At 38.3% G+C, this 24,603-nt stretch overlaps 4 protein-coding genes and 1 non-coding gene across 10 annotated transcripts in view; 4 read left to right on the forward strand and 1 right to left on the reverse strand.

The window, feature by feature from the left end:
• Nucleotides 1-1,940: 1,940 nt before the first annotated feature.
• Nucleotides 1,941-5,229, forward strand: rplp0 (ribosomal protein, large, P0). The gene is made up of 8 exons (XM_041816369.1): nucleotides 1,941-1,989; nucleotides 2,283-2,390; nucleotides 2,975-3,150; nucleotides 3,388-3,475; nucleotides 3,965-4,111; nucleotides 4,384-4,569; nucleotides 4,661-4,801; nucleotides 5,005-5,229. The coding sequence occupies exons 2-8, from the start codon at nucleotides 2,337-2,339 to the stop codon at nucleotides 5,158-5,160; spliced, it is 948 nt and encodes a 315-aa protein (XP_041672303.1). The 5' UTR covers nucleotides 1,941-1,989; nucleotides 2,283-2,336; the 3' UTR covers nucleotides 5,161-5,229.
• Nucleotides 3,725-3,854, forward strand: LOC121507594. The gene has a single exon (XR_005991743.1). It is a non-coding gene; the product is annotated as a small nucleolar RNA SNORA63 (small nucleolar RNA).
• A 763-nt stretch (nucleotides 5,230-5,992) lies between the features above and the next one.
• Nucleotides 5,993-9,500, forward strand: golga7 (golgin A7). Its single transcript, XM_041815606.1, has 6 exons — nucleotides 5,993-6,090; nucleotides 6,843-6,965; nucleotides 7,053-7,205; nucleotides 7,323-7,424; nucleotides 7,728-7,786; nucleotides 8,700-9,500. The coding sequence occupies exons 1-5, from the start codon at nucleotides 6,082-6,084 to the stop codon at nucleotides 7,773-7,775; spliced, it is 435 nt and encodes a 144-aa protein (XP_041671540.1). The 5' UTR covers nucleotides 5,993-6,081; the 3' UTR covers nucleotides 7,776-7,786; nucleotides 8,700-9,500.
• Nucleotides 9,501-15,125: 5,625 nt separating this feature from the next.
• Nucleotides 15,126-24,558, forward strand: r3hcc1 (R3H domain and coiled-coil containing 1). 5 transcript variants are annotated; one of them, XR_005991627.1, is made up of 9 exons: nucleotides 15,126-15,304; nucleotides 15,607-15,745; nucleotides 17,896-18,033; nucleotides 18,672-19,149; nucleotides 19,293-19,468; nucleotides 19,618-19,688; nucleotides 19,778-19,884; nucleotides 20,021-20,161; nucleotides 22,414-24,558. XR_005991627.1 is itself a non-coding variant. In XM_041781899.1 (9 exons), the coding sequence occupies exons 2-8, from the start codon at nucleotides 15,648-15,650 to the stop codon at nucleotides 20,128-20,130; spliced, it is 1,167 nt and encodes a 388-aa protein (XP_041637833.1). In that variant the 5' UTR covers nucleotides 15,126-15,374; nucleotides 15,607-15,647; the 3' UTR covers nucleotides 20,131-20,161; nucleotides 22,414-24,558. The 5 variants fall into 5 exon arrangements, 4 of the variants coding, with proteins under 4 accessions (XP_041637833.1, XP_041637826.1, XP_041637840.1 ...); XM_041781899.1 differs by having other exon boundaries at nucleotides 15,126-15,374; nucleotides 19,778-19,873; XM_041781892.1 differs by having other exon boundaries at nucleotides 19,778-19,873.
• The window catches only part of loxl2a (lysyl oxidase-like 2a), a 43,313-nt gene continuing 39,109 nt past the window's right edge, over nucleotides 20,400-24,603 (reverse strand). For both annotated transcript variants that reach the window (XM_041781881.1, XM_041781890.1), the window contains exon 14: nucleotides 20,400-22,098. In XM_041781881.1, the coding sequence (XP_041637815.1) occupies nucleotides 22,028-22,098 (71 nt within the window). In that variant the 3' untranslated portion in view covers nucleotides 20,400-22,027. The remainder of the gene's footprint in view (nucleotides 22,099-24,603) is intronic.

Genomic DNA, 24,603 nt, shown 5'->3' on the forward strand with positions numbered 1-24,603 from the left:
GTATAGGCAGTGGTGCTCTCCTCTGACCATTTATATCTTACTGGTAGAGGAAATAATCTGTTCTTCAAGTTTGGTTTCAGAGATGGTGTTAAGGATTTTTTAAGAAACAAGGTTATTTGACTATGGTCTGATAGGGGCAGTTGTGGCAACACTATAAATGCACTGATATATTCTGGGTTAATATCAGTGATGGCATAATCTACAACACTACTACCTAGCACAGAGCAGTATGTGAATCTCCCAGAGAATCACCCCTGATTCTACCATGAACAATGTACAGACTCGTGTCTTTACATAGCTGAAGTATCCCTTTGCCAGTTTTGGTGACCACACTGTCATCTGTATTTGTTTAGTTATGTGAGTGTGGTAGAAAGGGGGATATCCAAATACATGTTTATTTTCTTCAGAGTTAAGGAAGTCTGGCTCTCTACCAGTTCTGGCATTAAGATCACCACATATTAGGACTGATCCTAAACTTTGAAAAAACACAATTTCTTTTTGGAGTTCCTCAAGACCTTCTTCTTGGAAGTAAGGAGAGCTTGAGGGTGGAAGGTATATTGCACACAGATACACATCTCTGTCATTTTCCAGGATGCTTGAATTAATTTGAATCCAAATATATGATTTACTTTTCTTTGCTATTGAGATTTGATTTTTGTATTCCCCTTTGTACCACAGAAGTAAGCCACCTGAATGCCTGCCACTCTTGGTAAAATCATGTTTTACAGATGGTATAATAAGTTCTATATAGTTTGTTGGACAGTTAGTTTTTTGATTTGTAATCCACGTTTCATTTAAAATGATTATATCAATATTCCTAATATGATTTACAAAGTCTGGGTTCATAGATTTTAAACCAAAGACTGAAGAGGGCAAACCTTGGATATTCCAGCTACTTATAGAAAAAGATATGTTTCTTGTCTTAAGTAGTAGGTGTTCCACTAGAAGATATCTAATTTATAAACACAAAGACAACTAAATGCAGGTTATTCTAAATTTGTTGCTATGATCTTACCCCTTTTTTTCTTTTTAACTAAGTAATTTCATGCATATTAATGAGATTATGTCTCTTATCTGACTGACATGCTGTTCATTATGTGGAGAAGACCCATCCATGGCAGTAGCATACCATAGCTGTTACTTTGAGCAGGCATTTGAGGTGACAGCTGATGTTGTTGCCTGCTTTCTCGACCTGCAAAAGGATGTGGATGAAGGGCAAATTGTAGAGGGGTGGGTCTAGGGTCTTGTGGAAGTAGGGTTCTTTGCGGTGGTGGAAAGGTAGGTCTGCTGTCTTGTGGTGGTGGAGCTCTGGTGTAGTGAAGGGAGGTGGATCTGTCTTGGTATGGATTCCAGCCAATGTTGCTGCATCTGCCTGGTGGATAAGGTCTCATTTGAAGGTTCTGGTTCTGCAGTTATTCACCACAACACTGGTCACCTTTCTCTGGTGGAGAGTGGCCTAGAACTCACTGTTATAAGAAGGGTCACTGAAATTCAATTAGACTGTCCAGCCTTTCCAAAGTTAACTCTGCTCCACAAGTATTTTAAAGAGTTTGCACGATGCCCTTACACTGGACTTATCTGCCGCTGAGAGATATCCAAAAACATGAGTACATGTCAAATCTTGCCTGCTTCAGTCAACAGCTGTAATTTAATAGAAGCTGATGTGAGTGGTAATTATTACCACAATACAGTCTGGCTGCGGAAAACTGAATCACTTCTCTCTCTGATATCCCCACAGTGTAGCCGCTTCTTGGTGTAAAAACCAAATACCTTGCCTGCCTTGTTGCTCCATAGCGAAAATCCATCGTCCGGCTGGTCATCCGAACTTGTTTGTAAAGTGCGCGGCTGCAGAAATGAATGGCAGACCAACTGTCCAATAGCTGTGTAGCTGACGACATTGACTCCGCTGTGATTGGTCAGATGTTATGTACATATACTTTCTGGAGCCTTTCCTCTTCCTCTTTCTTTCACGCGACCCTCGAGTGATCGGTGAGGATCTTTCCGTCTCCCTTTTACTCAAAATATTTCGTCTGATATCTGATGAAATTAATTCCTCTTTTAGCGCATAAGTATCTTTATTAAAACTACAGACTCTAGAGTTGTGTTTAGTGACCTATAGAACTGTAGCAGCGTTTCTTTATCTACCACGGCCTCTAGGCGTTTCGCTAGTTTGCCATTAGCATGCTAACGCTAGCTGCCTACCACATGTTAGGCTATGGGATACTACGGAGGATAGTCTTGAGCCTGAAACTAGCTTCTTATCATTGTCTCTTTTCATGTAGGTACTACCTTGTCTTTAAACCAGCTGTGAAGCGATCCTTGGAAGCACTGCAAAGATGCCCAGGGAAGACAGGGCCACGTGGAAGTCTAACTATTTTATGAAAATCATCGTAAGTAGGTCTGAAGTTGGCAGTGGTTTTAATAAATTGATGAAAATATCTTTCTACTGGCGGTCCTTTAAGACAGCCAAACATTCTTTCTCGTGGGTTTGTTTCGTGTAAAGTTAATGTGAAGATGCCATTGACTAAAGCTTATTATAAATTCCTGTATACTGCATACTTGTAGATAACTCTTAAGGTTTGTAGAAGCTACAAGGAGTCTTGTAGGATGCAGAGGATGTTTGAAAGACAAGATAATCTAGTCAAAGCTAAATTTCTAACTGCAGAACTGTACTCGACATGCTGTATTAGGAAGTCTTGTGTATAAATTTATCTGACTTGATTCTTCTGGGTCAAGTGATTTTGACCCTGAATGTTTGTATGTCTCCATTAAGGAAACAATGGTAGATGCTATTAAGCATGAACTAATTTTTATGTTTATGTGCCAGATAGAAATGACATTTTTGTGCTGTTAGGAAATCATGCATGTATGTGCTCTCATATGTCTTTTGTAAACCTTGAGTCTGTTTGAATTGAATTGCCACAGTTTGTATGAGGTATGAATGTCATTGTGGTTTACTGTTTTCCTGTGTTAGCAACTCCTGGATGACTATCCAAAATGCTTCATCGTGGGGGCAGACAATGTGGGCTCCAAGCAGATGCAGACCATCCGTCTGTCTCTGCGAGAGAAGGCTGTTGTGCTGATGGGTAAAAACACAATGATGCGCAAAGCCATCCGTGGTCACCTGGAGAACAACCCTGCCTTGGAGAAGTGAGTTTTGTCATCTACAGAGCCATGAGTTTTCACTTCTGCAGGATTAGTTACAATGCAGCCTGTGTGGTACTGCTTTGTCGTTCCCCCTGCAAACAGTAATCTGTTTCCAGCTATCCCTGTCTGTCTACATCCCACGACAGCCAGGGACGCAAGGTTTCAGACACCCAACTACTGATACCTTAAGTACAAATGTTGACTTTATGTATCTTAACAGCTGATGCTGTGATTTCACAGGCTCCTGCCCCACATTAAAGGAAATGTGGGCTTTGTCTTCACCAAGGAAGATCTGGCTGAAGTTAGGGACATGCTGCTGGCCAACAAGGTAAGCATTCTTGCCAGAAATTTTCCTAATAGGCCTACAATAGCCTGTTAAAGCACCCATACAACTCTGGGCTTAATTTTGCCATACAACTACATTTTGAATAGTCTCCAGACACGTTTAACAAAATGGTTGTATGGACACAGAAACATAGGTCAATGCGCATATAATGGTCTCACTAGCAATTCTTGAATTGTGCAGTGCTTTTGGGAGACTTGTGTGTTAGGCTAACATCAGAATTCTTTAAATGGTGTGCAGGATTAGTTACAATGCAGCTTGTGTGGTACTGTATTGTCGTTCCCCCTGCAAACAACAAATTGTTTCCTCGCTATCCCTGTCTGTCAGCTTCTTTTGACAGTCAGGGACGTAAGGTTTCAGACAATTCAGTTCAGTTAAAACTTGAATCAATAAGTTCTTCTGAAATATAGTTCTAGGTTTGAAAATAGCCACAGGGAAGAATTACAGTAGGCTAAACTATAACTTGTACCCCAGGTACCTGCAGCTGCCCGTGCTGGAGCTATCGCCCCTTGTGATGTGACTGTGCCTGCCCAGAACACTGGTCTGGGTCCTGAGAAGACCTCTTTCTTCCAGGCTTTGGGTATCACCACAAAGATTTCTAGGGGAACCATTGAAATTCTGGTGAGTAAACACAACTGAACTGTAGCAGATGGAATTTGATTGCTTAGAATGCATACTCCAGGCAGTAGTACTTAATGTCTTTAGTCCACGCTATTTATCCAAGAAGCTCCCCCAATCCACACAAATGATATTTAACATAAATGAACTCTTTCACCGACAGTCCCAACATAGCTCTCTTGGGGACAATTGATAACCGTCATTATTTTGTATTTTTAATGGAATCTGTTGGGTAAAACCGTTTGCATCAAGTTAATGGGTGTTTCTGTCCCCAGAGTGACGTCAATTTGATCAAAACTGGTGACAAGGTTGGTGCCAGCGAGGCCACGCTGCTCAACATGCTGAACATCTCGCCCTTCTCCTATGGACTCATCATCCAGCAGGTGTATGACAATGGCAGTGTTTACAGCCCTGAGGTGCTTGACATCACAGAGGCTTCTCTGCATGCCAGATTCCTGGAGGTAAGACTCAACAGGTCATCTGATGTGAAATTGATGTAAAATTTTTATCTGCTCATTGTTGACAAGTCACTTCAAAAATGTGATTCTTTAGGGTGTGAGGAACATTGCAAGTGTGTGTCTGGAGATTGGCTACCCCACTTTGGCATCAGTCCCCCACTCCATCATCAACGGATACAAGAGAGTCCTCGCTGTCGCTGTGGAAACAGACTACTCCTTCCCCCTTGCAGACAAGGTATATACATCAAATTGCTGTCTCGGTTACACTATAGTCTTGTGATTAATGTGATTTTTAATACCCAACACTTTGTTTCTGATCTGTGCCATATTTGCAATCAACCATGTGAATATATTAAATGTTTATATGAACCTAACTTGTATCTTTTTTCAGAACCAGGATTTCTTTGATTAATGGCAACTTTTGTCTTGTCCTTGCAGGTGAAGGCCTTCCTGGCTGACCCATCTGCATTTGCTGCTGTTGCAGCTCCTGCTGCAGCTGCCGAGACCGCTGCTGCTCCGGCTGCTGCAAAGGAGGAGGTTAAGGAAGAGTCTGAGGAATCAGATGATGACATGGGCTTTGGTCTGTTCGACTAAGCATTTACAGCGAACAGAAACAATGAGTCAAATAAAAACAATGATTCAATAAAAACTCTATTGAGCTCACTTTTCTTGTTTATTTCTCATTCTGTGACTAGAGTGGAAAACTATAGTTAATGTTTGTATCATGAACAGTGTGGTGATTACAACCATTGATGCACACAAGTTTAATTTATGTGGGCTTTGACTGAGAAACTGAGGTGTAGAGTGCATATGAAATCTGTTTCCAGCGCCATCAGGAATGTCAGTGTCCAACGCTTGGTAAACATGTACCGGAAGTGACGTTAAATGGAACGTCATTCGCTTAATTTTACATAAAGAGAAATTACTTCCTGTACGGGTGTGTCAGCCTTCAGAGAAAAATGGATCATGAGGTTGAAAAGAGAATTGCAAGTGTATACCGCATCTGGGGATAACTGGAAACTACCGAATTGCGGAAATTAACTCTAGGATACGATGATTTTATTACTGATTTAGCCACCTTTAGTGGCAAATCTTGTGGTACGTGATGCCAAGTAGTGCAAAATAAGACATTTACTTTATATTGGCTGTGAAATTCGGCATGCCATTTTCTTATTTCTCAATTTTTGGATCTAGAAACGAAACATTTAAAACCTCAGCTATGTGTAGTTCGATGTTTGTATAAAACCCTCTCCACCAGTACCAGATTGAAATGTACAATAACCTTTTTTGGCTTGGAAAACACGCGTTCATATATTAAAATAAAGTCATGAATTATATACCGTAACTGGAAATAATTGTAGGAGTATATTAAATCTAGACTTTATTAAAAAAAAATAACAAAAAAAAAAACTATATTATTTGTAATATACTCTTATTTTGAAAGAAATAGTCCGGATGTTCCTCTGTGTGGTGAAGCATTGATGCTTTGCAGCTCATCCAGGACAAAAGTCCACCATGGCTGAGGTAAGATTTAGTGCTATTTGTTCGTATTTAGGGTTACAATCTAACTCGACCTGAGTTTATTTAAACGTTTTTCTGTAATCTGTTGATATGTGGAGACTGTCAGAGTTAATCGACGTAGGCAGAATTCACAGTGTCGTCGAGGAGTTAGCAAACGTGAGCTAACGCTATCATCGATGCAGCTGGCCTATGTTAACCCAAACCACCGATTTTGTCAGACTTTATATCATTTAGGAAATCACAGTAGCCCAGACAATGTCTAAGTTAGACGGATGGTTAAAAGCCATTTTCATTACATTGGTAAAAGGCATGGGATTTGATGCCATTGCTCGCGGGTAACGCCGCAACCGGAACCACCATCTGACTGGGGAACCGATATTGATACAACACCTGAAACACTTCGTAGGTTTTTAGATATGGCTGAGTAATGACACGATGGATGTCTGTCTAGATAGCTTTGTGTTAGATGTAAATATCATTTCAATATTCATGCAAAACTCACTGCCTTTGCACTCACCATCACCTTTCACAGTGTAACATTTCAGCACAACGATGTTATCCCTCTTTTACCGTATCTGTCTAGCTATCTCGCTAATTTTCTTCATTAAATATTGTTTCTTAAATTTGTTTCTTTCAACTATTTGTTCCAATTCTTTAATTATTCCTTACAAAAAGAGATAATTAGGGCTGTGTGTTGCCTTCTAGCCAATAGACCTGATATTATCAGAGCCTGCTAAACATTGTTTTGTGTTCAGACCCACAGCTTACAGGACCTCCAGCAGCCTACTGTCTCTTCCAAAGTGTTTGTCCAAAGAGACTACAGCTCAGGAACCATCTGCAAGTTCCAGACAAAGTTCCCCTCTGAGCTTGAGTCAAGGGTAATTATGGCATTTAAATGCCTGTTTTGATTACTGACCTAATGTTAAAAAGTTGTGAAAAACATATTAACCCTTTTGTGGTTTCAGCTTGACAAGCAGCAGTTTGAAGAAACCATCCAGACTCTAAACAACCTGTATGCAGAGGCAGAGAAACTAGGGGGAAAGTCATACTTGGAGGGATGCCTTGCTTGTCTAACTGCCTATACAATCTTTCTCTGTATCGAGACACACTATGAAAAGGTTAAAAATTTTCCATGTTGAGCATGTCATCATTTTATATACAGTATGCTGTATATGATCTGACAGATTTTCACTGACCTTAACATCTTTATTTTGCCTTCCACCCTGTCTCTCTAGGTGTTGAAGAAGATCGCCAGATACATTAAGGACCAAAATGAGAAGATCTACGCTCCCAGAGGTTTGCTGTTGACTGACCCCATCGAGAGAGGCCTGAGAGTTGTATCCTTCAGTCTGCTATTGTCGCATTAATATAATCATTAACCAGACTATGGTTGGCCTGTTTTGGGATTTCCTACCTGACCACACTAAATCACAGTGAAACTACTTTGTTACAGCTTGGATATTTTTGATATGCCATATTGTAGAAGTCACTATCAGCTATCATTGGTTGCAACTGAGCCTTTAAAACTTTCACCATGTGACGACATGTGGTAGTAAACAAATGGGAATAAAAGTGTTGTATACATTTTGTGAATTGTCAGTTTAGCACTGTGTATTTCCCCTTAACTTGCTTTGTTTTAGGTTGAAATTACCATCTTTGAAGACAGAAGTATTGGCTCCGGAAGATAAAGTAATTTAAGGTATGGTTCCTTTGTTGTGTTCTTGATGGAGTCAGGTTTTCTTGATCTCACTGGAGCTCCATTTTTTTACTGAATCCAGATACCAGCGATACATTTAATACTTAAGATCCAAACACAAATTTTTTGAAGACTATCTCCATGTTAGTATTGTTCATGCTTGTCACTTTTACAGCTAGGTCAACCATATGCTGCTCACACACTGAGAGAGTCTTTAATGAATTTCATAATATAGATTCAAATTGGCTGTTTGTGGTAGAAGTTTGAAAGAATGACTAGTTGATAGTACTACACTGACCAGCACAGGCCAAGACCAGCTAACTGAGGGGATTAACAAGTTCTCTAAAGGGGCTGCAAAATAGACAAAAACTGAAGTTCCACATATTTTCTGCAATATATCCGCCAATGATTTAGCAGGCTGTTTTTGCTGACATTTGGTAAACATACACCAATCAGCCATAACATTATGACCACTTTGATGCAATCCAGTACAACAATTGTACCATTTATTACTTTCAGACAATGTTTATTTATTTTAATTTTTGTTGATATGGTCAGAAAATTTATAATTCTGCATTGTACGTATTAATGAAGTTGTAGTGGGTGGTGGTGTGCTGGAAGGTTTGAAAATGATCTGAACGTTAATGAAGTACAATATTTGGAACACCTTGCAGTATAAAGCACTCCAGTACACAAACACCCACTAAAACTTCACCAATAACTATAAAGCAGAATTGTTACCTTTCTGACACTGTTGATAAGAAGTCAGACTGAAGAGGCCTCTTTAAAGGAAAAGTTGTAGTAAACTGTTGTGTTTAATTGCAGTAAATTGCACAGGTGCAGTCTACATTGACACAGAAGTCTTGATTGTCTGTGCCCATGGTAAAGCTGTTTTTGTCTGTATTTCTCTGTTTAGGCTTCTGACTTTGAACTGATCCTCCACATCTGTGTGGCAGCACATATTTAGACATCTGCTTCACCCGAATGGATGTATATAATTTTGATCTGATCTTTTTCTCTGTTATTTATAAATACTCAACTGTCTGCCTTTCCGTTATGTTTATAAAAGTGTCTTTATGTCTTTTTACAAATGCAGTGCTGTAAAATTATGTCCTAGTTTATCAAGACTTTATAAATAGTGCCATTGTGTTAAATGCATCTTTCTGACCATGGTTAATATAAGTGATTGGACTTGTGTATTGTTTTGCAAATAATATAAAGTTGCTGTAGTTGCCAGGAAATGTTGGTGAAATATGTAGGGATCGAGTTTTCAGCACAGTCTCTCAATGATGATTATTTTCCGGGCAGTGCTCCAAAGTATTAACATCCAGGTTGTAGCCTACATCAAGGCAAATGTTTTCTTATCCGTGAATGAATGTGAGCGATTTGGGGAGAATATTATGTGAAACACAATGTAAGGTCTGACTTTGAGTTTTTGGCAACTTTATAGATGGAGCATGTTTACTATATTATCAAATGACATGACTCTGCACTAGATCTCACCAATCATTTAACGGCCCTGTTATATATTTCTCATATTAATCACTATCTTAATTGTGAATGTCATTCCCTTTACATTATCACTTAACACCACAGAAACCTTAAACTTTCTGAACTCCGCTGATGATTGCGATAGTGGGCGGTTGATCGAAATTGTGTACTTTTCTTACAAGTGTATTACTGTTTATCTGATTAAATAGCCCTTTTTTCTTTTAAATCTGTACGGCTCCTTGTGTTTGATTTATATCAGAGTGTATAAAGCTTTGAAGCAAGTTTCATACTGTAGTGTGTGGGTAACAGGCTTCAATATCCATTTCAAAAAAATATTAAAATATAAGTCAAACATGTAAGCTGTCCATGTTATTTCCTGTTTGGTTCATTCTTTACTAAAATTTGCTACATTACAGTCACTATTAAATATGCAGTATCATGTAATATTTCTGTTTAACTTTTAACTTTAAAAAGGAAAACAAACTGTGTTAAGTGGAAACTTACAAATCTTTAATGCTCAAAGACACAAAAAATTAAATCCACCAAAAATTGCTATCAAGCTCTTGTACAAGTAATGTACTTTTGCAAATAGTATGTAGTACTCATCTATTCTTATTTTTTTTGGACTATTCTGTTACACATAACAGCAGCTAGCTGCCATTTAATTGCATTACAGCCATCCTTAGTTCACTACTTACCATTCACGGTCTCTTTGTTTTCACTGACATCTGCTCCCATTCAAAGGTGTAGTTATAGCAAAAGGTGTCCACAAGGTGTCCATAGTTTCACGATCACCAATTAGATTTTTTTTAGACTCATTCCTCTCCCAACGATGATTCTAGTCTCTTTGAGGCCCCAGGCAAATTATAGTTTGAGGCTGTCACTCGTTTAGCTAAGAGCAATTAGAATTTTGTTATCTTATGTCAGGGGTGTCCAAACTTTTTCCACTAGGGTCCATACAAAAATATATCAGGATAGTGGGTCCACTTTCATATGTCTCATCCTGAGGATTATAAAGTTAGTAAAACCAATTTTATGATTTTTAAGATTTGCTAGGTGATTAGGTGTTCATAAATGGCTAGTTAATGGCTGACAAGGCAAATAGCGAGTCATCTTAAGGATTTTAGGGAGGCCAGTCAGACTTCAGGGGCCCTGGTTGGCCCTGGCTACTTTTGGTTCTGCCTCTAAAACACCATTGGTACTGCTATAAGCCTTCTTAATCCATCAGGGCATTATAAATAAGAATATTGTTATTATGTCTTTCGCCCATATGTTTTCCATATTACAGTATTGTCTTCATGTAGTCACAAAAAACTCAAATCAAAAAAGTCTTCTTGACAAAATGTTTGTTAAAAGAAATAGCATGGTAGCACTGCCTTGTGCTGAAACATAGAAGTAAAATAAAGTCAAGCTTCATATTCAAATGTGGGTCCTATTTGATTTAATGTTTAGAATGTTGAGGGCCAATCAAAAATGGACCACGGGCAGCATTTGGCCCCCGGGCCATAGTTTGGACAACCCTGTCTTAGGTTATTAGGATCTCCATTTGCTTTAGCATTACTACTATTCTATACTATTCTATTAATGAAATGACATCTGAGAAAAATGATAACTGAACATTAAGTGCTCACTTTTGTTGCAATGTCTGTTCTGCAACAAATCAGACTTTTTTGTATGCCATTTTACTTCTCAATAATCCACCAATTTATTTATTCCTGTATGTCTATTATAGCTACAGGTGCATCTTGACTGGTCTGATGATTTCATTACAATTATCAGGCCAATGATTTGATTCTGTTAGGACTTTAAATCTGAGCTGAAAATGTGACAGGTTGCCTATTGTATCATTATTTTATTTACTCATTAAAATTGTTTTATATTGTCAGTGCACTGGACAGTCTTCTAACTGGACCAAGGTACATTTTAACTGTCTAATATGTTGGTATATATAACTTATAAATACTTATAAATATAACTTTAAAAAACAATTCTGTTTCTTTGTTCATTTATATTTTGACATTAAAAAAGAGAACCAACTGTTTTTTTGGTTAATGGATTTTGCTGCAAGTTTAAATGTGATGGCCAATTAGGGTTAGGGTTAGGGTAAGGGGTGAGGGTAACCCTAACCCAGTTGGTTTGACAGTAATATGAGCAATCTCTGACAAGTTCTAATGTGATTTGAGACCTTGACCCATTCTCCATAAACTTTGTTTACACAGAAGAGTAAATATTTATTTATAGTTATTTAAAAATGTATTTATATATATTTTCACAGACTATTAACATACAGAAAGCATATCGTCTTATTGTTTTATCTAATCTTTTTTTTCATTATATGTTGATTAATTGTGGAATTATTTAATATGTAAATTCATACTATGTGGCAAAGGAAAGGGCAGATGCCGATGTTGTTATCTGACTAGAAACTCATCTTCAAATATGTTGTAGACCAGACTACCTACAGATTAAACAGCTTGTATCTCTGTGAAATGTTTTACAATATATATACACACTTGGACAAAATTGTTGGTACCCCTCTGTTAATGAAAGAAAAACCCACAATGGTCACAGAAATGAATTGAATCTGACAAAAGTGATAATAAATAAAAATTCATTGAAAATAACCAATGAAAATCAGACATTGCTTTTGAACTGTGGTTCAACAGAATTATTTTAAAAAACAAACTCATGAAACAGGCCTGGACAAAAATGATGATACCCCTAGAAAAGATTGAAAATAATGTGACCATAGGGACATGTTCAACCAAGGTGTGTCCTCTAATTAGCATCACAGGTGTCTACAAACTTGTAATCAGTCAGTCGGCCTATTTAAAGGGTGAAAAGTAGTCACTGTGCTGTTTGGTGACATGGTTTGTACCACACTAAACATGGACCAGAGGAAGTGAAGGAGAGAGTTGTCTCAGGAAATTAGAAAATTATAGACAAGCATGTTAAAGGTAAAGGCTATAAGACCATCTCCAAGCAGCTTGATGTTCCTGTGACTACAGTTGCACATATTATTCAGAAATTGAAGATCCATGGGACTGTAGCCAAACTCCCTGGACGTGGCCGCAGGAGGAAAATTGATGAAAAATCGAAGAGACGGATAATATGAATGGTAATAAAAGAGCCCAGAACAACCTCCAAAGACATTAAAGGTGAACTCCAAGGTCAAGGTACATCAGTGTCAGATCGCACCATCCGTCGTTGTTTGAGCCAAAGTGGACTTCATGGGAGACGACCAAGGAGGACACCACTGTTGAACACAAATCATAAAAAAGCCAGACTGGAATTTGCCAAACTGCATGTTGACGAGCCACAAAGCTTCTGGGGGAATGTCCTATGGACAGACGAGACAAAACTGGAACTTTTTGGCAAGGCACATCAGGTCTATGTTCACAGACGCAAAAATGAAGCATACCAAGACAAGAACACTGTCCCTACTGTGAAACATGGAGGAGGCTCTTTTATGTTCTGGGGCTGCTTTGCTGCATCTGGCACAGGGTGTCTTGAGTCTGTGCAGGGAACAATGAAATCTCAAGACTATCAAGGTATTCTAGAGAGAAATGTGCTGCCCAGTGTCAGAAAGCTTGGTCTCAGTCGCAGGTCATGGGTCTTGCAACAGGATAATGATCCAAAACACACAGCTAAAAACACCCAAGAATGGCTATGAGCAAAACATTGGACTATTCTGAAGTGGCCTTCTATGAGCCCTGATTTAAATCTTATTGGCACCCTTCATACCTGGCACCCTTCATACCTGAGACAACTGGAGCAGTTTGCTCATGAGGAGTGGGCCAAAATACCTGCTGAGAGGTGCAGAAGTCTCATTGAAAGTTACAGAAATCGTTTGATTGCAGTGATTGCCTCAAAAGGTTGTGCAACAAAGTATTAAGTTAAGGGTACCATCATTTTTGTCCAGGCCTGTTTCATAAGTTTGTTTTTTAAAATAATTCTGTTGAACCACAATTCAAAAGCAATGTCTGATTTTCATTGGTTAATTTTCAATGAATTTTTATTTATTATCACTTTTGTCAGATTCAAATTATTTCTGTGACAATTGTGGGTTTTTCTTTCATGTGTATATGGCAGCTGCTACGATTAAAGTCTTATCTTAAATCATAGTTTGTAAAGGCACATTAGTAAGGTAAGGAGGTTATGTGAGCAGGTGGGTTTGTTTCATTGGTTAGTTTGTAAGCAACATAACTCAAAACGATGTGGATGGATTTTGATGAAATTTTCAGGAAATGTCAGAAATAGCATAAGGAAGAACTGATTAGATTTTGGGAGTGATCTAGATCACCGTCTGGATCCAGGAATTTTTTAAAGGATTCTGTACTATTGGGAGATAGGGCTAATGGTGGAGGTCTGCGCTGTTACTACTTTACACCAGGAATTGGCGGACATGTGTAACTTCAATCCCAGCAGCAGTTTTTGGGTGTGTTTCTATACAAAGTTTTGGAGTTTACTGAGTTTGAAAGATGCACGCCCAGTCGAGGAGACGAGCCTGAGCGTAACAGAGAGAAAGACAGCATATTGTAGCGAGAATACTCACAATGCTGGGAGGAATAGCGGAATATTTACCCTCTGCCATGACTTCCAGTCATGTGGTGAGACCATGGGTGCATCTGTTGGCACCCGTAGGGAAGTCAGTGCTTTGCCTCACCGTGTTTCCACCCCACCGGGGAGGGAGTAATCGGCGAATGCCATGGTGGGGGGCACATGGGGACAGATCCAGGAACTTTCTAAAGGATTTGTCACTATTGGGAGATAGGGCTAATGGCGGAGGTCTGCGCTGTCCGAGTGCTTTTCTAGTTTTTAAATGCTGTCAATATAAACATATTTTCTATCATAATTCTTGATACTAAGTTATGCAATATACGACATAAATTAATAACTGTTGTCTATCTTTGTTAGACAGAGGTGCAGTTTGCTTCCCTGAGGTCTGACTGGATTGTCGTGCACTGAAGTGCAACACAATATTCCAGCACAGTCAAAATAATTTAATGGCGGGGAAAAAAAAACAATCATTTAGGATCAAACATTATTTTGCATTGTTTTTGAATTTTTACCATTTGCTCTGTCACATGGCAGCACTGTTAACCTAAAATATAAATGTGAGGGGCTAAAATAGAACTATACAAGATGCTGTGAGCTGTCTTAGTAGGTCCAGAAGGGGAAAGATAAGTCTGTATTTCAAAATGCACCAGTTCAGATAATATTCCAATCACTAAAAATATAAACCAAAATCCTGAACCAGCATCCCAATAAATGATGTCACCCTGCACAGTCAAAATTGCATGACAGATTTTGATGTTTTGTCTATCTTTATGTGTTAAGTGGACAAGTACATTGAGAAAGATTATTTAAACATCATTCCTCAGGGTGAGTCTCCTCAAATGAAAGCAGAGTCAGTAACAGTGAAGCATCATAACGTCCTCAACCGGCCAAACAACCACAAAGCACTCACCCAAAGTACTGACATATATAGATGCAAGCATATCATATCATGTTTAAAGAGGAATATCTCTTGAAGTTGTTGATAGAATATATATATCATATGCATGTAAATGTCTTGCCTAACCTTAAACTTTCAGTATCTTCCCTCACAAACCTGTCTCAGGAAGTTGAATTGCAAATCAATTTACACCTGAGAAGGCAGGTAAAGAGAGAACCAGTTGCTGGTTGCAAAGCAACCAAAAAGCCTCACAGTTTATTTTCATAAACGTCCCATCTCTAAAAAATCTCAAACACCCATAAAACGCACATCTCTAACATCTTGGATACGCCCCAGGGAGGTCGGTTTTATTTTGAAGGAATCTTACCGGATATAAGTAAATCTCGAAAAACGGCTACTTCCTGAAGCTAAGCAAACAAGAGCTAGTTAGCTAACAAAACAGAGAACCGGTGCTGCCCGTGACTTCAGCGTTAGTCACCTGAACTACCATGGGCTCAGTTTCACAAGGAACCACCGCACGACAAAACAGGACACTTTAATATCACCGGCAAACCGTCACTGTTTAGCACCAGGTAGTCTGGTACACCGAACGTCACTTCGCGCACGTTAACGTAAACTGAAGTCAGTTAGCTTCATTTTAAAGTTAGTAATGTTTGGTTTGATACTGTTTTGGGAATAAAACGCATAAGTAGCTACCCGTTTGTGAAAACGTTCAAATGACCTTTCTTTAGCTCAAGAATGTTAAGATAACTTGTCTAACTATGGTTGCTCATTTGTCGGTCACCGTACATTTGTATATAGCTGAATCTGATATTTGCGTTACAGCTAAGTAAATGATAACAAGCTAAAATAAGTTTTCATATCTCCATTACAGCACCTATCCGTCTCTGTCCACCTTGGCGTCACCTCTTTTTGATGGCATTTTCCGGTTTTTCCCCTATGGAGGAGTGTCAGTTCGTGCATAATGTCAAAGCTGAGCTGGAAATATTCCAGCAGACGAGCGACCCTAAAAGGTAAGTTTCACACTAAGAAAGAACACCTGTGTGACGTTCGTGCTCTTTCGCTTTCCCCGTCACTGCTTTCAAGTCAGTAAATGCTTCTCCCGTTCAGGCAAAGCCTGTCCTAAAAGATGTCTGCCCCTCTCTTCCTTTAGTTAGTCCTATCTTTGAAACACATGTAAAACAACAGGCAAGAAGAACACATTGTCCCATTCATCTGAATAACTAAGCATCACCCCTTTTGGACAGGTAAACCAACTCTTCTCCCAGTTTTGAATTGTTCATCAACCAAATCAAAACACACTGTGATACTTACGGAGTGATACTAACCCATCCAGGATTGTGACAAAACTTTATTGTGTAAGTCAATGTTAAAAGCTCGTAAATAAGATTGTATTTTAAGATGTATTCACAGAAAAATCTCCAAGGATTTTGTTATTTTAAAGAATAGTGAATGGCTCTGAAACTTGTTTTTTTCCCATTCCTTTTTAAAATAATAAAAACTATTCACTTTTTATAATGATTTGTCTTATTGCTTCTTTCTGGACTTATTTCTGCTAACACTACAATAGATATTCTGCTTTAATGACTAACCAAAGTTTAGGATTGTTTACATGGGATCTAAAAAAACGCCTACTCAAAATGCCTCTTTAAAAAAAAAAAAAATCCTTTTAGTGTTTCCATTGAAAGTTAAACTTGCTTTTGTACATATGATGATGTGCCTGATATGATATGTTATCATTCCTCCTTTGTATTAATGATACAGTACACTCATTCACCATGGACTTTACAAGCTTGAGCAAAATCTGATGATGTTGTAACCCCAGTATTTTTTTTTAACAACATATCAGAATGCTCACAGATTTCATGGCTTTCTCAGTTTTCATGTGTCCCTGTGAATTATTATTTAATTTATGAATGGACTCCTTGGTCCCCTTTGGTCTACACATGTGTCTAGCAAAGCTTCATTTGAAAGCATGTTTGGGGTGTGCATTCTTGATCACAGTGTGGTTCATTTATTGTGAATGTCCAACTGCAGCAAAACAGATAGACCTACATACAAAACCACCACCATGTGTCAGCATTGCCTTCTTTGTTAAATACCACTGCATCTAAAGAAATAGAATATTGTGATTTCTTTTAAACGAGTGAAACTTCTAAATATTCTATATTAATCTTTTTTTCCTTGATGATTATAGCTTACAGCTCTCAAAAATCCAAATCCAAAATTAATTGTCTTCTGGACAGCTCTTTAGTCAGCAGTCTTCCCCATGAGTGTGGTTGTGTGTTCTGAACCAGAGTGAGAGAATAAAGGCTTAGTTGGAGGGGAGGGTTGTACCTTCACATCAGTCAGCAAGTGAAATGTTTGTGTTTTGTCCTCCATAACTTGGATTTTTAAGATCTGCTGCTGTTTGTAAACTTTTGTGAGAATAAAGAATCAGGAAACATTTGAAATTGAACTTTTCCATAATATTCTGATACTTTGACAGTCCCTTTTTCTTAGCTGTATGCCGTAGTCATAAAGATAATAAAATATACATTTTATTTTGTGTGCAATGAAGCTAGATTTTCTATAAGAGTCCCTTTTTAATTGTAATTACTGGAAAACTGTAGTTACCACAAGATTCTATTTTTTTCTTTTTAGATGCAAAAGTAAATGCTCAGTCTTTTTTAGTTCTCAGGAAATAAAGTATTGATCTTCTTGATGGTGGGGCCACTTTCTAGTCTTGCTTTTCATACAACTGACAGTTTCCACAAAACCTTTTTTGAGTTGCAATTCCCCTCAAGAAAACATCCATTTTGCCGTTATTTGACGTTGAAGAGCTAGTTTTTGAAACTTGGGGTATAGCCATCATTATACCGTGTGAACACTAACTGACAGGTGGTTTTGATCAGCTCATTAGAGGATTGTCAAGTGCTGAGTGTCATCTGATCTCATTCTTTACTGGAACAGACACGTCTCAATCTAACCTTTCATTCAAGGTAATTGTAACTGTAAGTGAATGTAAAAAGACTGTGCTTAAATTGACTTGCTGATTTAGAAATGCTGTGTTACATAAGATACTTCTTCAATTCACCTGTCCCAATTGTTTAAATCTACATTCTATTTTTTCTATTATTTCACTTCTTCCTTTGCTGCAATGCCCCTTTGTATCTCTACCCAGGGTGCTCCTGTTCCCCCCTTTACCTAGCAGACTGCGGTACTTGATCCACAGGACCATCGAAGACCTGCCTGAGCTGACCACCTTTTCAATAGGAGAGAGCTGGTGCAGACGAGTGGTGGTCTGCTGTTCTGAGCTCAGGTATTCTCAACGTTAGGAACTTCCAAAAGTGATGAGGACTGATACGTTTGGATGATGATTCAGACATACAATGCATAGTATGGAGGCTAAAATGGCATGTAAAGAGCAGTGTTTTAAACAGGCTGATGTAATCAGGAAAGCAGCTCATTTTTTTGTGCAAAAGTTGCAAAATGTTTTATTTTGGCCTCTTATGTATTTGATATGTAATAGCCATCCTGGTAGCAATGCTAAGTATGTGGAATAAGTGTAGCTTTTTCTGCATACTTAGGCAACATTTTCCGCTCATATTTTGGCTATAAAAATCTGCATGTATCAGCTGTAAATATTGGCTATATGGACAAATGATTTAGTGTGGTTTCAGGCTGAACCAACCTACTGCAGCTTAAGTCTTTTTCTTAATTCATCATCATTCCTTATGCTTTAAAGAGTGTTTTAAGGGCTAAAATTGATCAATTTATTCATCCTCAAACTTTAAATTGTGTTTAAAGAACTGAAGTTTTAGGTCAGAACTACATTTGAATATCAGTATCAGCTAAAATTATTTTGTAAAAATCTACGTCGGATATCTGCCAAAATCCAGCATCATGCATTTCTACTTTAAAAACGTTTTCATTATAAAATGCAACATTTGTTTGCAGGCTTGAGGTGGAGGAAGAAAGTGACCTTGAGAGCAACAACAGCCCCTGTGAGATGGACAGTGATATTAAGCCTAAACCTTCAGTCCCAGCGCGGAACCGAGCAACTAAGAGGCCAGACAAACCGCTTTACATGCCAAGAGCTGTTCGCCTGAGAATGTCTTTACAAAACTCACAGACTGCCTCAGCAGACCAAGAGCTGGTCAGCCCAGCTTCAAGTAGCTGCAACTGCATCAGCAGCTCATATGAATCTTGTTCCAGACCTGAAACTACAAAAGACACAAATTCATCCTCTGCATCAAAGCAGGAACCTGGCCCCAGTGTAGGAGACAGTGTCCTCAGTCATGTTGGTGACACTTTAGAACTTTGTGCTCAAACCCTTCATGAAGCTGAGTCCTCTGCATTACATCAGACTGTTTCCAGCTTAGCTAATATGACTCTGGAGGATGAGGATGAGGAAGCTGAGGATCTTGCTAGCTTGGTAAGGCTCTTGGTTCATTGCTGTGTACACAAGTAATTTTTTTTAAGAGTAATATTTCACTCCAGTCACGCTAACCTCTTGCTTGCTAAGACCACATTGAGCCAGAAATTGTAACCAGATATTTTTTTTGTTTGTCTCACTAGATCAAGGTACATCTGAAAGAGGCAGTACATTTTTCCATTGAGCATGCTCACAATGACTACTCCTTGTATGAGACAGTGTATTTAAACCTGGATGAGTTCCGCCATGTGATTGAGATCTATAACTTCCCAGCTATGTTCAAAACAGATGACCTTTTGGATGCTTTCACAGAGTACAGGTGAGTTTAAAACCAAAAACTTTTACCAGCTGTAAGTTTGTCTCTGTAATGGATTTTCTACACAGAAATGATCATTCTAGGAATCTCACATTATGAAGACTATCTCAAACAGTTGATCTTGTGTTATAAATGTCTCTTCTGTCTGTCAGTGAGGGTGGAATGAAGATCAAGTGGATAGACAACACACATGCCCTGGGGGTTTTCTCCAGTGAGTCTGCAGGTAAAGGAGCTCTCTGAATTGCACAGGTTTAAAGTTGAATGATGAATGAAAATGATTATTTGTGCTCACATATGACAATATCATCACAGCACTTCATGCCCTCTCCATCTCCCATCCTCTGCTGAAGGCAAGACCTCTGGCTGAAGGGAGTAAAAAAGCCAAAGGCAAGGCCTTCAGACATGCAGGTAGACAAAAGGTGGTTGAACTTGAGCACAATGCAGTAAATTTTTTTGTTGATATTACAGAACCCGTCCGTTTGTTCTTGTGATTTAATTTCTCTTTTTGTTTTGGAGAATTATGGATAACATGATTATTTGTGTGCTGTATTCCAGAGTTTATTCAGCCAGTGAAGGTACGCCCCAAAACAGACTGTGTTGTTGCCCAGCGGATGGTGAGCAGAGCCTTGGGGCTGCAGGGTCGCAGCAAAGTGCAGAGATACTGAAGAGAAAAACTAACTCTGTCAGCTGATAGAGGTAATCTGATTTATCAGAGTTCAAGTCATGAGCATTTTACATTCACACACAGTGTTTTCTTAAAGCAATAAAGGTAAAATAAGCCATTGTTAGAGTTGTGTTGGTGGTGAAGCTGTTTTCTGATGAGCTGAACACTACATGTATCACATCTATGGCACATGTATTGGCATATACAACATGGAAAACTGTCTGTAGAGCATTTAGTACATTCATGCCATTCCACTGCTTTGTCTGCTTTCCTTTGGCCTTCCTCTAAGTTCTATAAATAGATGCATTAAAGGTCACATATAATACATATGTGCCCCTGGCCTGTCCACAGTCTGCCCCCCCATCAGCGTCAAAATCATCTTAATTACATCAGTTCCCATTGTGGTGTCCTGAAAACTCATGAACAATGCAGCAGTGTGACAGATGTGCTGTTTTGCCCCGTTCTGTTTCCTTTAGTTGCTGGCATTATGATGGGGGAGGAACAAGGCACCATGAGGTGCTGAAAACAATATTTTCTTTCACTTTTCTCCACTCAACAGAGCTTGTTAGCTTGTTTTACATAGTGGAAAAAATTGTGCTTTGACAGTATCCACACCTGTGAGGAAAAGTTGTGCCTTGATTTGTGTCAGTACTGTGGCCGAAATACAGACTCACCACTATCAAATGTAGAGCACAATACCTGTTTCTTTGTATTTAAAACCCTAAATGTTGTACGATTTACAAGGGGAAAACTTGAGTTTACAGGAAGATTTATTAAGGAAGCAATGTGGACAAGGCTCAACACAAAAAATTCTGCTTTGACCATTTTTTATTTCCAAAAATGTAATACTTTTACATTCACCCATGCATACAAAATAAAAACAGTCAGGCAGCAAGCAACAAGTACCCTTTTAAAATTAAGGATTCTTGAATTTGCTACATTAAAAAAAACTAATTTACAAAACAACGAGGAGGCATTTTCACATACATCTGTGGCACTTAACAGATCATCCACAAAATTATCTTAGTCCCTGATGATAATGGTGTAACAAAACATAGACATTAAGAGAGAAGCTGATGGGATGTACAATGCATGAATATAAAAACTTGTCTACTAGAGAAACCAAGAAAGAAAAAAATAATAAATAAAAGATTTTGAAAACGTGGAGGTCAAGTATGTGGCACGCAAAATGCTGGAAAATACTTAAATAAATCTAATGAAATCCAATTTAATTGACTCCTTACAAAAAATCTAATGCAGTCACTACTGGATGCCTTCTGTCACAATTTTGTAAAAATAAACTGGCTTTTGGAAGCCCATATGACACTTTTGGCTACAAGGTGTCATCATTTGTACAAAGTTAAATACAGTATTTATAAAAACAGGAGTTTTTATTGAACCATCACTTGTGCAATGTAGAATATCTCTTTGATTTGATTTCTAGTTGAAGCTTTTACTTATCTACTATTGTGGAGACGTCAGGAAAAAACAGTGCAAAATTCAGCTGTAGCACCAGGTTCAGGAGAAGACTATTTGCATCAATCAAAAGAAAATTCAGTCTTAATTTTTCCCTCCAAACAAAAATTCTGGCTCGGAAGGCAACAGTTGGCATCATGTATCGGGTAAGTTATGTTGTCTCTCAGTCTCTCCTGTTAATCACCAGATCAAAACCTTCATTTCACTGACAACAAAAGCACTAACGCATTAAGAGTACTTTGTACCACTGAATGTGGGTATTAGATTGAGTAAGCAAGCAGTCCTTTCTCCCATTAATTAATTGTCTGTTGTAACAGTTGAGCCCTGAGCCCAACAAAAGTCCAACACTTCTCTAGTGGTTGTCAAATATTCATATTTACTCCCCTTTATCCATCCATCCATCTGCGCACTTCATCTTCAGTCTACCTGTGTGACAGCTGATTGGTCAGCAACCCAGGGAACATGTCGTCTGTGTCCGAACTCAGTGAGCCACCTGTGAAGTCAGACAGAGGAATGAAGATGAAAACAACAGTCGTAGTTGGTTTCATAAATCAAACCCTGGAGAACTTGGTCAAACAAATTCCAACTTCAGATTAGGTTGACCGTTGTGATCGGACAAAATGTAACCACCCGCAAATGAAATTCTGACTGGAACTTCTTGTATGAGACAGTGGCCAGTAATATCTGGAGTTAAAAATTATGATATTAGCTAGGCAAACTTTTGTCTACAAAAGTGGATTGTTTGGTATTTGTGCTGTGATTTGCTGTAACACTTAAATGTGCTTCTAAAAGTCTTTGTATTTACTAGACAGAGATCCAGCAGAAGCCTGCACCTGTTCACTGGCACTTTGAAGAGGCTCCACTGGTGCTGCAAACAGCAGGCTGATTTAAGATCACCATCCAACACTGTTTTTACAGCAGCTTTGTATGGTGATAGAAAGAGTTTGAGGAGTTGGATCACTATTTATAAAAATGCATAAGTGCTGAATAACTATGTAAGAAAAGCTCTGATACAGAGAGATTTCAAAGGAAAATAACTGGAGGAAATGACAGTTCCTAATTTGTTCTGATGTGACTGGACTGCCTGCTGGCTTGAAACTAAACTGTGTTTCGCAGGAGTTCAGGCAGGGAAGGTTTTGTTTCCTCTTCCTACAGGAATAAAAAATCAGTAAAAGTGGAAGTTTTATGAGGGTTCACTGGCAGAGATGGATTCCATATTTGTTAAAATGTTTTCATTCGTTTATGAAAAACTAAAAATAAGAGTTGGTATGTTTTGTTGTAATTGAATAAACTTTTTTGTAAGTAGGGGTTCATCTTGAAGAGAGAATATCTTTTTACACTGTCATGCACTTATAGAAAGGGAAAAATCTATCTCAGTATTTGGGGCTTTAATTTAGCAGCCATATTTGTGCGTTTCCTCCAAGTGGTTTGGTTCCATTTAATTGGGCCCAGTTTGTGACTGTAAACCCTGATCTTGCTTGTGTTTCCAGAGCCAGTGTCCGTCCATCCCCGCGATAGTGAAAAAAATGACAGAGCTGGTCTCTCTGCTCCCACAAGGCTCATTTGGTAATATTTTGGCTTTTTTTGTCACAAAAGACACCAAAAATGTGAAAAGAAACTGAATCTCAAACAAGAGCCGGCTCCTGTTGTTCATGTGAAAGAGCCTCTGGACTAACTTGTTTGCAAATGATAATGGCTTGTAACTTGCCTTGAACTGAGTTTTCATTTCAGTCTAACCAGTGCTCAACATGTTTGTTTACTGAATAGTCCATCACTGTTTACCTTAGAAGCATGTTTAGGGCAAATGAGGGAGGAACGCAGTCCAGCTCAGTACAAAACAGCGTGTTTTAAGTCTGTCCATTTTGACACAAGCAAGTGAAGATTTTTTCAACAAATCAACTGACTGCAGTGTGTCTAAGTCCAATCTTCAGGGTTATATAGCAATGTTTGGTACTCCAGCAGAGGAGTGCAAAAAAAAGTAGGACAGTATAGATCAGTTATTTTTTCACATCTCCCAACTATCAACAGAGGAAATGCTTGTAATTGCAAACCAATCTGAACCAAATCCATCCATCCATTTTTGAGGGTTGCAGGAGGCTGGAGCTTATTCAAGCTGTCACTAGGCGAGAGATGCGGTACACCCTGGATTGGTCAGTCAATCGCAGGGCCTAAACCAAATCGCTTGGTGGAAACAAAGCATAATGAAGTGGCAGCAATTTGCAAGCTCACCACTAGATGTCATTAACCCTACAATAAAGTTCTTAGTTTAGTTTTAGGATTACTTCTCAGGACTTAGTTTAAAATGTTTATTGTAGATACAGACTGTTTTTTAAAGGGGGTACAGAAGTCCAACTGACAAATGTAATGTAGTTATTTGAATAGAATTAGATCTGTTCTTAAGATTGGACTATTACTTTGAAAAGCCAGCAATTTAACTCACACATTATTGTAATGTCAAACTGCAATCTTAGTTTTTTTTTTAATATTTTATTTCATTTTAGGTTTTTTATTTTTTTAAACAGGTTCTGAGATTTTAAGTTATTTTTAATACATTTTTCTCTATGTGATACAAGTTTAACTCAGAATTATTTCCTTAAAGGCAGTGTTAATTTCTTTCATAAGTCACTACAGTGAACATCATTTCACAGGTTTCTGATCAACTGAAGTTTGCACTTTGGAAATCTCTGACTCTGTTACCATCACCACTTAAACCCAGAGATGTATAAGTTTGTATCTAGTAAAAGGAGTTTACTACTCCATTTTCTGTCCTACTGAAATGGAAAGTCTTCATGAATTGATCTTTTGTTGTGCCTGGTCTGATTGACAAGACTGTGGTATGTACAGTATTGTAAAAAGTAACTGTAATTAAAGAGGAAATTCAGGGAAAAGAAGTCTGTATTGTAGCACTGAATATTAAACGTCCCATTAAAACAATAAATGGTTTTAAACTAGATTTATTGTGTGGATGATGTTTCAGTATTGTTGAATTTTATTGACC

Source organism: Cheilinus undulatus, linkage group 3 (assembly GCF_018320785.1).
Source record: "Cheilinus undulatus linkage group 3, ASM1832078v1, whole genome shotgun sequence".
Lineage (NCBI taxonomy): Eukaryota > Metazoa > Chordata > Actinopteri > Labriformes > Labridae > Cheilinus > Cheilinus undulatus.